This window comes from Oryza sativa, chromosome 1, assembly GCF_034140825.1.
Source record: "Oryza sativa Japonica Group chromosome 1, ASM3414082v1".
Classification (NCBI taxonomy): domain Eukaryota; kingdom Viridiplantae; phylum Streptophyta; class Magnoliopsida; order Poales; family Poaceae; genus Oryza; species Oryza sativa.
The window spans coordinates 43495614-43507732 of record NC_089035.1 but is presented as its reverse complement, the minus strand read 5'-3'; the positions used below and the strand labels follow the sequence as shown (position 1 = coordinate 43507732).

The window sequence follows — 12119 nt, the reverse complement described above, 5'->3', positions numbered from 1 at the left end:
TAATTTTTTTCAAATTTTTTTATAATCATTTGAGTGATATGCAAACAACGAGAGGATATCCCCTCGAGTGATCAAACTCCTCTTCCGGAGTATCATCTAGAAGCAAGCCTGAACAAGTGTCAGGCAGGCATGCATCTGAAGCAAACTGCACATGCGAGAGGAACTGGAGTACTTAATTTCAGAGAGACATAATTATTATCCTTCACGTGTTTTTTTTTCCTGGCAGTATATAATCCATTTCATATATGGTTTACTACTTTACTTCACAGCTAAGACGAAGATAGAAGAGAAAAACGCAGGTGAACTAATTAAGCCTAAACTTTTGAGAACTAATAAGGGCCTAAATTGTTCTTGTACACTCCAAATAAGAAGGCCCAAAAGTAAGCCCATGGGCTGGTATATATCATCGTCAACCACATTGGAGCCCACAACCAGCTCATTTTCGCTTTTGTGCCGCCCATAATAACAACTAGCAGCTCTTGAGTTTTGATCGAAATGTTACGGAACAAGTAAATATTATTATCTTGTTTAGATTTTTTTCCAACACATGTAAAGTTCTGTACTGCTATAGAATAATACTACGTCCGTAGTGCATCATTTGGAGGAGTACTTTTGTTGAAACTCTGTTCAGATATATAGGCAGGCAGGCAGGTTTGGCACACGTACGTACGTACTTTCGCTAGCCATTATGACCGTAATCTAGCAATCATGCAAGCTTAATTAGAAGTATAGTAGTACTAATCTATTGCCCTGGGAGTCAATAAAGACACGCATACTAGTAGCACAAGGCAAAGAAAAATCTGCCCTTTTTTTATGGTACAGATGGAGTAATCTAGTCGAGACTGTTAACTAGTAGTACAAATTAATGGTACAAAACTACAAATAATGTACAGTAAACTACAAATATATATACTCCATCAGTAGAAAAGTATATTCTTGGTAAACGATCGGTGGAATGGTAAAGACAAGGAAACATGATGGAAATGAAGGCTGAGAGAGTTGCTGAGACGACTTGAGACTTGAGAGTTGAGAGGAGATCGACCGAGATCTCTACGTAGTACGTGTGTTGTGTACGCGACTATCTGCATCAAGAGAATATCGCGCATATATACGTCCTAGCTACTCCCTCCGTATTTTCAATGTATGACGTTATTGACTTTATAACTAACATTTGACCACTCGTCTTATTCAAAATTTTTATGCAAATATAAAAATATACTTGTGTCATGCTTAAAAAACATTTGATGATAAATCAAGTCACAATAAAATAAATTATAATTACATAATTTTTTTTGAAAGGTTAAACGTTTGTTAAAAGTCAACGCGTCATATATTAAAATATATGAATGGAGTACTTAATTACGTATGGGTTGAATTAATTGAGGAAGAAAAACGAAGTCTCCACCTGATACTAGAGTTGCGTTGACGAAATCAAAGCCACGCAATCAATTAAATAATTAAGATAGGTACACGTGTGGTGGATAAAGATGATCTAGAGAGAGAACGTTCGCACGCTAGCAAGTATAGTTAGGCACGATCGATCGAGTTGAAATGGAGGCTTGTTTTTTGTTGGTATAGGGAGAGATGAAGGCTACTAATTAACACATGCATATCTTACTAACTAATTAATGTGATCCTGCCAGCAGTACACGTCCATGGATCATCCAATATTAATTCATGCATGCAGTTCTTAATATTTTTCTATACAACTTTTTTAAAAAAATAGTAAAAGTCTGGCATGAAGTAAGTACGTACTACGTGTGAGTCTTCAACCGTCCACATCAGCGTGGAGAAGCAAGGAAAGAAGCGAAATGTATGTAATCTCAAAAATAAAGAAGAAGAAGAGTATGAAGCTGTGACGTGGAGGGCTGACCGTTGACTAGTGAGAGCAGAAAAGACAGCAGAGAATAGGTCCAAGTTGTTGATGGGCCCACATGACAGTCACAGAGAGCGTGGTGGGCTTGTACGATGATGGGCCATCGAGATTGAGCCCAGGTTGGATAGATAACCAACCTATGGACTACAGTAAAGGGTGTGTGTGGTCGGGTCGGCTCAGCTGGAGTGAGGTCGAGGAGGAGGAGTCGAAACGGAAGCCGCGTCGCGGTTTCGGTCTGGTCCCCCCCCGGAGCCACGCCACGCCATCGTCGTCTTCCTCCTCCACCTCCTCCTCGTCGTCGTCGTCGTCTTCTTCTTCTTCTCCCCCTGCAACGCAATCCCATCTCATCGACCTGCTTGCCTGCATAGTGCGCGCCAACCCCAACCCCTTCCCCTCTCCAAATCTCCTACTGCCCCGGCCCCGTGCTTCTTCGACCTGGGCACCCGCACTGGTGCGGGATTGGACTCACAGATTCTAGGGTTTCGCCCCTCGCGGCGATTCCACCACCCAAGGTACGTTATTATACCTCCAATTCCCCCCACCCCCTCACCATCTTCTTCTTTCTTGTACCAAATTGCAATTGCCACGCCCTGCAGATTCCCTCTCCTCCTTATAACCACACCCAATTTCTTTCTTCACGCATCCACTGATTATTCCAAAACCAATTTTTCTTCTTCTTCTTCTTCTTCTTCTTCTTCTTGTACTTGCGCTGTATGGACTATTTACGGGAGGGATTATCTCGCAAACGGGGCGGGGGGAAAAAAGACGGTACAACTGTTATTCTTGTCCCCCTAAAAAAAAGCGTGTCTTTTTTCCCCATGTTTACTTAAGCGGGGGACAGACAGGATGAACTGATTCCTGTTACTAGTAGCTTGGTTAGTTGGTCGCCAGTTCACAGCTTTTCTATATTCTGCAACCTTATTAACCCACTTCTTGCCTTAATTTAAACCATGAACCGACTGTCTACTCTGTACGTTCCCTTACCATTACTACAAGTACCCTCCAAGAACCCACCCTTTTTAAGTCAAGCCTCGGGATCTCCCTTGCACACCTCCAATTTCCATGCCTTGTATCCAAAGCTCAAGGCCTTATTCCCACAAACAACTCCAACCTACAAAAGCCTAGTTGCCACTCGCAAAAGGCTTTACCCGTTGATTGATGGTATTGTTATCGTAATCAATCTAATTCTCTTTTGGTTCAGCTAACCTTGTTATGCAGCTACATCCGTCTTATTTTCATTTATGTATCACTGTCCTTCAGGTTTGCGTTCCTTCTGTTGGTGCATACACGACTCCACCTATCACCGTTATGTTCTCGCTGCGCAATGCATAGAAGCTGCACTCACGAGGCTCCATCTCCTATGCTTGTACCAGTATACTAAACAATGGCCAAACTTCCAATAGTTGGTCGCAGGTTTGTCTCGCTTCCTTTTCCTTATCTATATTCCTTGCTATGCTACTTCCTTTTGATCCTTATCTTGGCGCTCATGCAGTGCACCTCGCAAACCCAACGAAAGCATGAGGCTTCTTGTAGTAACAGTTATTGGGGTGATGTTAGGTTTCTTTATTGGAATTTCGTTCCCAGCAGTTAGCATAACAAAGGTATGGACATGGCTTATCAATACACTGCACTGATGTAAGTTTCCTTTGAAGAGTTTTAACATGCTGCTCTTTGCATATGTTGCAGCTTCACTTCCCATCTAGTATTGTTTCGTACATAGAAGACAAGAACTCAGCATTGACAGCTCAAGCGATACTAAATCATGCTTGGACAGCTGCTAGGAATGCAAAGGGAAATGATACTGAATCAAGCTCAGACACTGCCATGAAGGTACGATGCTGTGTGTTTGCTTTGATCCTACAATTGAGTGATGCACCACAAACAATCTTCTTTCCCCCATTTTTTCTGTTGCGCAAGAATACAGTACTTTTACTCTAAATGACAGCATCAAGGGGAACTATGTTTTGTTTCTGACCAACTTTTTCCTTTTGATATTTCTGACACTGTTATTGCTTGATAACTTTCTAGATTTATGTACCAACAAACCCCAGAGGAGCAGAGAGCCTGGCACCTGGTATTGTTGTACCAGAGTCCGATTTTCATCCACGCAGGTTATGGGGAAACCCAGATGAGGTAATATTCATGTATCCACTCTATGTTTCATATCAGCTCTAATTCCTGTCAGGATATGTTCAGTTTCTTGGATGCCTTCTCTTTTTTTTTTCACTTGACTATGCTATATTTCCACTTAAAAAGAGAAAACAAATATGCTATATTCTTCTCAGTTCTCACAGCTTTTTTCTTAAATAACTTCTTATGTTCTTGCGCCGATTTGTCACTATTAGTTGTTCTCATGCAACTAATTCATGCTGCTATATACTGATGATTCGACCATGCAAATCTGAGCTGTTTTTTGTGAATTCTCTTCTGGTTTTTCCTTATTGTTCCATCAAAGTTGGCTAATGGCAATGGGTCTTAATTTCTGCTCGCTGATCTTTATTGTTCCTAAAAAATAGTATTGATGTCCCTTACAAAGTGTATAGCTATATATTTGTCTGTCACTGATACTGATACTTAATTTTGCAGGATCTACCCTTCAAACCGAAGTACCTTGTTACTTTCACTGTCGGAATTTCGCAGAAAGAGAACATAAATAGGGCAGTCAAGAAGGTAATTCTTGAAAATTGAACTATATACACATGTATTTTTAGAGAACTTGAAAACTAAGCTATAAGACACCTTTGAAAGTACTGCCACACCCAAAGGTTGTATAGTCAAACAACCGCTGTTTCTTTTCTTGTACAGCGCATGTTTGTGTCATTGGACACTTTACTTTGTATTTAATTTAAACACACCATGAAATTGTAACTTGTCAATTGCCTAATCTTTTATTTTTCTGCTGTTGCAGTTTTCTGATAATTTTGCTATCCTGTTATTTCACTATGATGGTCGGGTGAGTGAATGGGATGAATTTGAGTGGTCAAAGCGAGCTATACATGTTAGTGTACGGAGGCAAGCGAAATGGTACACTCTGCTCCTTTGATATCCTTTATAATTGTCTAAATTGGAAGGTGATTCTAAAGATACTGTTTTGTTTAAATTGTAGGTGGTATGCCAAAAGATTCTTACACCCTGATATCGTGGCATCTTATGAGTACATATTTATCTGGGACGAGGATCTTGGAGTTGAGCATTTTAACGCAGAGGAGTATGCTTTCGATCTTCATTGAACAATTTCTCAATTGCAGATTTCTGGTGATTCTGCTGACAGGATTTACAATGCAGGTACATTAAACTTGTCAAGAAATATCAGCTAGAAATCTCACAACCTGGTTTAGAGCCAGATCGGGGATTGACATGGCAGATGACCAAAAGAAGAGGGGATCACCAGGTTCACAAGTAAGTGGAAGAACTTTCATCTGTAGCTATAGCTGTATGGTTTGTGTCCCTTACAAACATGCATTTTTTTATAATGCATAGTGATTAGTAAGGTTGAGACATCATTTGATCTATGCTCCTAAAAATGTGCTTGTAACAAGGATTCAGAATTTGAAGTCTTGAGCAAGGCAAAAAAAAAAAAAAGCCCACTTACTGATCAATAGAACTTCATTTCTTTCCCTTTATAATCTCATAAAGTTATGTTGTGGATTCGTTTTTACAGGGAGACAGAGGAGAGACCAGGCTGGTGCACTGACCCTCATCTTCCACCTTGTGCTGCGTATGTAGCTTCCTCCTCTACTTGGGTAGCTGATGTATGTGAAGAGGGGCTAACTATTTGTGTTTGATGTACAGCTTTGTTGAAATAATGGCCCCGGTGTTCTCCAGAGATGCATGGAGATGTGTATGGCATATGATTCAGGTATGACATAATTTTCATAGGTACCAGATTTCCATTATCTGCCCACCTCTTCACATGGTTGATTTTTTTTTTAGAGAAGGGTATTTTTTACCCGGCCTCTATATCCAACCGGATATATGCAGCCATTTTAATTTAGGAACTTAGCCTATCAAACAGGGAACTTAGCCCTCAAATAACCCAATCCGAAATTCGCTCCTATGGGGATTTGAACTCAGGACCTTGGGGTGCTACACATCTTCACATGGTTGATGATCTTATCGGTTTTGCAGAATGACTTGGTTCATGGATGGGGTCTTGATTTCGCTCTCAGAAGATGTGTAGATGTATGCAGCACACATACTTGTCTACGGCTTTTGCCCATATCATTTCCATCTGTCTGGCTGATTATTTTAATCTTTGCAGCCTGCACATGAGAAAATCGGTGTCGTTGATTCCCAATGGATTGTACATCAAGTGGTTCCTTCTCTTGGGAACCAGGTAAGGATCAAAAGAATCACATCTATAGAGAACGAGATGCCCGGAAAAGTTTGTGCTTAATGTCTTTGTCTTTTGTTGAAAATTCACAGGGGCAGTCAGAGCACGGGAGGGCACCGTGGGAAGGGGTAGGCATCCAACAACATTCTTTTATCGAATCGTCTTCCTTGCAGGGTTGTGCATAAATGCTTGTTACTGAGCTTTGTTGTTGTTCTATTTCAGGTAAGGGAACGTTGTCGGAAAGAATGGGGAATTTTCCAGACGAGAATTGCGGAGGCAGAGAAGTCATATTACGAGATGATGGGCGTCCCCCCACCAAACGTAACATTTGTCCACTAGGCTACTATACATTACCTGCTGTTAATCCGCTCACCTATTTTTTAGCCCCAATACAATAGTAGCACTTGTGTAGAGAGCTAAGCTAGATATGATGATGGTGATATTCATGATACGTGTAGAGCATACGAAACGTCATATCTATCTATTAATTCCATTTTTTCTGTTTGATCTCCTTGCTGTGCTGTGCTATGCTATTTTCATGAGTTGTCACAGCCCTCCTCACTGTTTCTACTTTATTTTTTTTCCCTCCATGCTGTGTTCTTATTATTATTATAGCTTAATATTATATAGTGTGACCACAACCAGAAGCATTGTCTAGTCGTCCTCATAACTGGAAGATGCTATCGAGTCAACTGGAACAGACGATTCCTGCAATGGAGTTCTTTTTAATGTAATTATGTATCCAGGTATTAGTATGGGATATGGCATATTCTCCTGCCAGATGTATAATAATTCATATGACAAACTTGGAGCCAAAGTATGCAAGCATTCATCTACTAGAATATTACATGGTATAGATTATATATCTGTGAGCCAGGGGATGTTGCGCATACATGACTGATACATCTGCGCTCACAAAACACAAAACATAAATAAAACTTGCTAAGTAACACTAGACAACAAATTAAAGAATTGTCGACATGATTATCTCCTTGACAAACTCGATTCTTTGCAACCTTTCCTTGAGTTCCAGCTTGGATGCATCATCAGTCAGAGTCACACGCTGACTCAACCTGCAACAAGAATGCATCATCAGTTACTTGGCATTCATAACCAGTATTCCAGTAACACCAAGTTCTAAACTACTGAACGATGAACAGAAATCTTTATTTACCTCTGATCATGTGAGACTGCTGAAACTGCAATTTCAGTGTTTGTGTTATCCGAGTTAGTGTCAGTTTGAGCCATGCTGCAGATAAATTGGGAGAGCAGTGGATCAGGTGCAGGATCTTGGTATGTCCTGTTGTTCATCATATACTGTGGAGGCCCCTCAAAGTAGGGGTCTGAATTGTTGGAGGGTGTAGGCCATGAGCTGCTGGGCCTAGAAGGTTTCCTTCTCTGCCATGTTCAGATTTATGTTTGATCAGATGATGAAGTGAATGATTCATTGTGCTTATAATATACTGGCATTGGTTCTCAAGTAGTAGGATTAGTGGTACCTTGAGAAGATGTGAGTGTTGAACTCTGAAATGGGCACCCATGTCTCTCCCTATATTGTCGGCGCACAACGGGCACACCTGAATTCCATGAACATCGACTCAGCTTCAGAATGGACAGCAAGTTCATAAAATTGACTTGTTTACCATTTGTTTAGGAACAAGTTTAGCATGGAACTTTATCTAATTTGTGTATATTCCACATTTGTAGTATGAACGAGTAATTGTCTCATATGTCAGTAACTTATGCTAAGTTTCTTGAAATTGTTAACACAAGTTCTTGTTAAGCAACAATAATTTCATCCAGAGATTACTTCACAAAAGTCCTTTTCTATGAGAGGAAATTAGGGTCAGTTCCTTGAAATGTGTTAATATAAATACAGCATCATGTTAGGACTTGGGAGTCTCTAGAAGATTGCTTACTCACGGGCCCTATAACTCCAGATTTGCTAAGTGGTCCAAGAAAGCTATTATTGTTCCCTTGCATATACAGGTACTATCTCATAATTGAAGATGCATATACATCATGAGCAACTGGTTAGATTAAGACTAGGCTTTGATTAATGAAAGCTGGTTTTTGCATATTAGTCCATCCAAAAAACAACCTACAGAGAGAAATAGAACAAGTTGAGAGGTAGGCTCTCTTACAGCATTTCTGGTGTCAAAGCAATGCTCTTCCTGAAGATGGTTGCAGATGAAGGGCACCTCAACCTCGATGTAACAGAAAGGGCATGGAAAGTACTCCCACAATTCGCCTTCCTCTGAATCAAATAAGAAGAAACCAGTTAAAAATGTTGTAAGTCAAGTCATCATTAATCAAACTTATTTTTTCTTTTATGCTAGTCCTTGAATTGAAGAAAAAGGCCAGGTGTTCAGCTTTCTTCTCAATCTTGCAATGATTCCCATAAGTCAAGGTAAACGAGAAGGCAAGAAAGAAGCGCATTTTTTTTGGTTGTATCTGAAGACCAAGCCAATGCTTCTAAATGCTTGCAAACAACCACAAAATAGTGACAGAAAACTCAAGGAAAAAGGTGCATAGAAATTCATTGACAAACATAGCTATACTCTTCAAGAAAGGCCAGGAAAATACATGAAGCTGTTACAGCACGATATAGATGCAAAGAACTGTCTGATAGCAAATTTGACTGAAGAGATGAAGCAATAAGCAGAAACTATTCATTCAAGGACTGAAGGAACAAGAAGTAAAAGTGCCACAAGAAGACATGAATCTGTTACAGCACAATACAGATGCAGAGAACAATCTGATAGCAAATTTAGCTGAAGAGAGGAAGCAATAAGCAGAAACTATTCATCCAAGAACTGTAGGAACAAGAAGTAGAAGTGCCACAAGAACGCATGGTTTGCATCCATGGATCAAGCAAGCATACCTGCAGGGTGGGGAGGAGGTGGTGCATAAGGCTGGTGCCTGCCTGAAGGAAGGAAGCCATAGCTGTAGGAAGCCTCAACCTCCATGGCTGAACCTGAACTCCACTGCTTCCCTTCTCTGCTAACCACTCTAGCTACAAGGCAGGTGTGAGAACAGCTATGCTTTGCAACTGAAAGGCAGCAAGTGAAACACAGAGTGAGTGGAGTTGCTCTCCTTAGCCTCTTCCCTGCATATATATGGCTCCCAAGAGTATCCTATTCTGTCCACACAAAAAAATGTTATGTATTATTGGTGGCTTAAAGAAAGAGAAGATAAAAGAAATTGCATAAAGGAGACTAGCTGATGACTAGGTATATAGAGAAAAAGAAAAGCTCATGGCTGCGTGCGGTGCAAGGAATTGTCTTCCCTACGAAGGAGTTGTTTTCATGAATTCAGCCAAAAACAATGACAGCTGATTCGACCACTGACCCAAAAAGGGATTACAATCGGACGGTCACCGAATAATGATTTTGTTGTTTACACAGATTAAGGGATATTTAGCATGGCACGAAACTCTGATCAGATAAATTATAAGAACCGACTTAATCTTAATCTCTCTTGTTATATGTAGCTCATAACAACTTTCTTGGATTTCACATGCCAAGTAGGATCTTACTTGCATTTGTCTCCCACATGGCTCAACAGTTCAGTTCCGTCCTATTGTCCCAAAGTGCAGCAGGTTGCTTTGGATGGGCATATCATCAAGGAATTGATACTAAAATTTGTTTACAAGACTGATGAATATATTAACAGCTAAGTACCAAAAGGAGAAGACGATGAATTCTTCTTGCCACAATTGAGTTAATTAATGTGATGAATACTACTAGAGATGCAGTGTGTAGTGAGTATCTTTCCAGTCAGCAATCGAGCGTGAAAGCTACCCGTGCGTGGTGTATGGTTGTTGGTGGAAGCCAGCCATCTCATGAGATGATATGGAGTTATTGTTATTCCTCAATGTACTCACTCGATCGATCGACTTTATGCGCAGAAAGCTACTGCCTCTGGACTTTGCAGCCACTCCAGCCCTGTAGAGAATTAAAAAGGAAGCAGCTGTGGCCACTCGATTCAATTGAAGAGACAGTGATGTTGCATTGCATCTGCTAGTGTGCTAGTGCTCTCTCTTTAATTTTTTGCTCTTCATACTCTTGCAAGGAGAAAGTTTTATGTAGTTGCTGGACACCTTTTTGTCTGAATAATGATCTGCCTCATAGGCCCACTGTTAATCTTTCTGATTTGTCTTATTGTTGTGGCATATATTACTCTTGAGATTTCATTAGATCTTATCCACTAATTGTACTACCTGTTTTCAGCTGCAGATATTTATTTACTCAACATATATAGCACAAGAGGGGATTTATCTGTGTTTCAGTGTCAAGACGATCATCTTTTTGATGTAACTGTGCATATTTTCAGGTTTCCACTGTTTCAGATCATCCATCTGTTTGAGCTGTGCCATTAATTCCTCGAAGTCTGGGCAATGAGAGCATCCATTGAAGATATGGTGTGCTTGATCTTCACTCAAAGATCAGAAAAAAGTACTTAATCAAGAAAAGGATGGACAAAGAATGAGCAGCAAACTATCCAGGAATTATGCAGAGAGCTACATGTGGAGTATAGTATTATTTCTGCCAAGATTCCTGCCATCTTCTGGACAATATTATAATACAGATCAAACTCGATGCACAAAGTACAAAATCCACAATAAACATAGTTTAATGATGCGTAGCTTTCCCAGTGCAATGCGAATTGTCCTCCTTGAATCAAAGAAGAAAATTTAAAAAGAATGCCATGTTGTCCAGTCACTTGACAGAGAAAGCATGGATGGACATGGACTCGTGTTGTCCTTGGTTAGAATAAGCAGTGAACCAACTTAGTCGGTCATGCTAATGCTAATGCTAATTGCTGTCCCATTACATTCTCATCACTTCACTTGTGGCAAACTCCAACCTCTCAACCTAACACCACTGTTCACTGCATGCATCCTTCTACCTAAGAAAGCGCCATGCCTAGCTCTGCTTTCTTCTTTTAATCACGTAGCTTCAATCAATCTCTCGCTTATTAGCTGGATGTCACAAATTTGGACTCAATTTTCCAAAATTCCCAAAATTTCAGGTATATTGGTGGCTCTTGATAGTTAATAGGGTGTGCTCATGTAGGAGTAAAATTACCAAAAGGATATTCAAATTCAGTGAAAAGTTGTTCAAATTTCAAAATTTTCAGTTCCAAATTTCTCCCCCTCAAGGGAAAAAAAGATAATCTGTTTTGCATTCCAAAACATGGAACCCTGCTTCTGGTCCACTGATCTGAGGATGGTCTTTGTAAACTTTTTGACAGACTTGTTCTTAGATTCGACAGGTGTATAAGCCTAGTGGATGACAGTGCTCTGATCCTTTTTACAGACAAGAGAAAGGAAAGAAAAAAGTAATATTTCTCAGAAAAGTGCCTTTTCTCCTCTGATATTAAGAAATTGGGTAGCAAGTGACCTGCTGTTGAGTCAGCTCAGTTAGTTCTCTCCATTTTAGATCAATTCATACCACCACCTTTTCTTCTCGGCGTGTAATATATGTTTCTTCTTCAGAAAAAGGATTACAGCGACAGATGTAGGTTTGGTTTTGTTTAGTGGGTTAGAAGCCAATGAGAGCATGATATTAGTGGAGAAGGAGATGATTGATTGCTTTTCCTAAATCCTAACCATGATGCTGTTCTTGTCTGTACTACTGCAACTAGGAACCTCTCCTTTCTTTCTTCTTTGTTTCCTTTCTGCCTCCATGAAAAATACGCATGCTATGCTACTCCTTTTCCTTAGACTTTTGATTTCCTTTTGTTTCCATTAGTTGGCCAATGGGACCATATATCAATTATGCTGACAAGACAATCCATCTGTCCTTTTTTCAGAACCGAACAATCCATTTTGTTCTGCAACTGTTCTTGCAACACTGGAGAACTATATCTTTCTTTAGTTATCCTCTGAAGATGTATCATATAAAA

At 40.0% G+C, this 12119-nt stretch overlaps 2 protein-coding genes across 3 annotated transcripts; one reads left to right on the top strand and one right to left on the bottom strand.

Moving 5' to 3' along the window:
- The first annotated feature begins 2054 nt into the window (after positions 1 to 2054).
- On the top strand, positions 2055 to 6720 carry LOC4323844 (uncharacterized). 2 transcript variants are annotated; one of them, XM_015785198.3, is made up of 15 exons: positions 2055 to 2388; positions 3137 to 3289; positions 3369 to 3477; positions 3563 to 3706; positions 3905 to 4009; positions 4463 to 4546; positions 4785 to 4900; positions 4983 to 5084; positions 5162 to 5275; positions 5538 to 5594; positions 5669 to 5735; positions 6005 to 6058; positions 6138 to 6212; positions 6302 to 6337; positions 6432 to 6720. In XM_015785198.3, the coding sequence occupies exons 2-15, from the start codon at positions 3261 to 3263 to the stop codon at positions 6546 to 6548; spliced, it is 1209 nt and encodes a 402-aa protein (XP_015640684.1). In that variant the 5' UTR covers positions 2055 to 2388; positions 3137 to 3260; the 3' UTR covers positions 6549 to 6720. The 2 variants fall into 2 exon arrangements, with proteins under 2 accessions (XP_015640684.1, XP_025878288.1); XM_026022503.2 differs by having other exon boundaries at positions 2055 to 3037.
- Positions 6721 to 6931: 211 nt separating this feature from the next.
- Positions 6932 to 9299, bottom strand: LOC4323843 (protein DEHYDRATION-INDUCED 19 homolog 5-like). The gene is made up of 5 exons (NM_001372195.1): positions 9094 to 9299; positions 8354 to 8466; positions 7709 to 7786; positions 7384 to 7607; positions 6932 to 7282 (listed from the first exon to the last, which is right to left on the bottom strand). Exons 1-5 carry the CDS (start codon positions 9176 to 9178, stop codon positions 7174 to 7176), a joined length of 609 nt encoding a protein of 202 aa, NP_001359124.1. The 5' UTR covers positions 9179 to 9299; the 3' UTR covers positions 6932 to 7173.
- Between the last annotated feature and the right edge of the window lie 2820 nt (positions 9300 to 12119).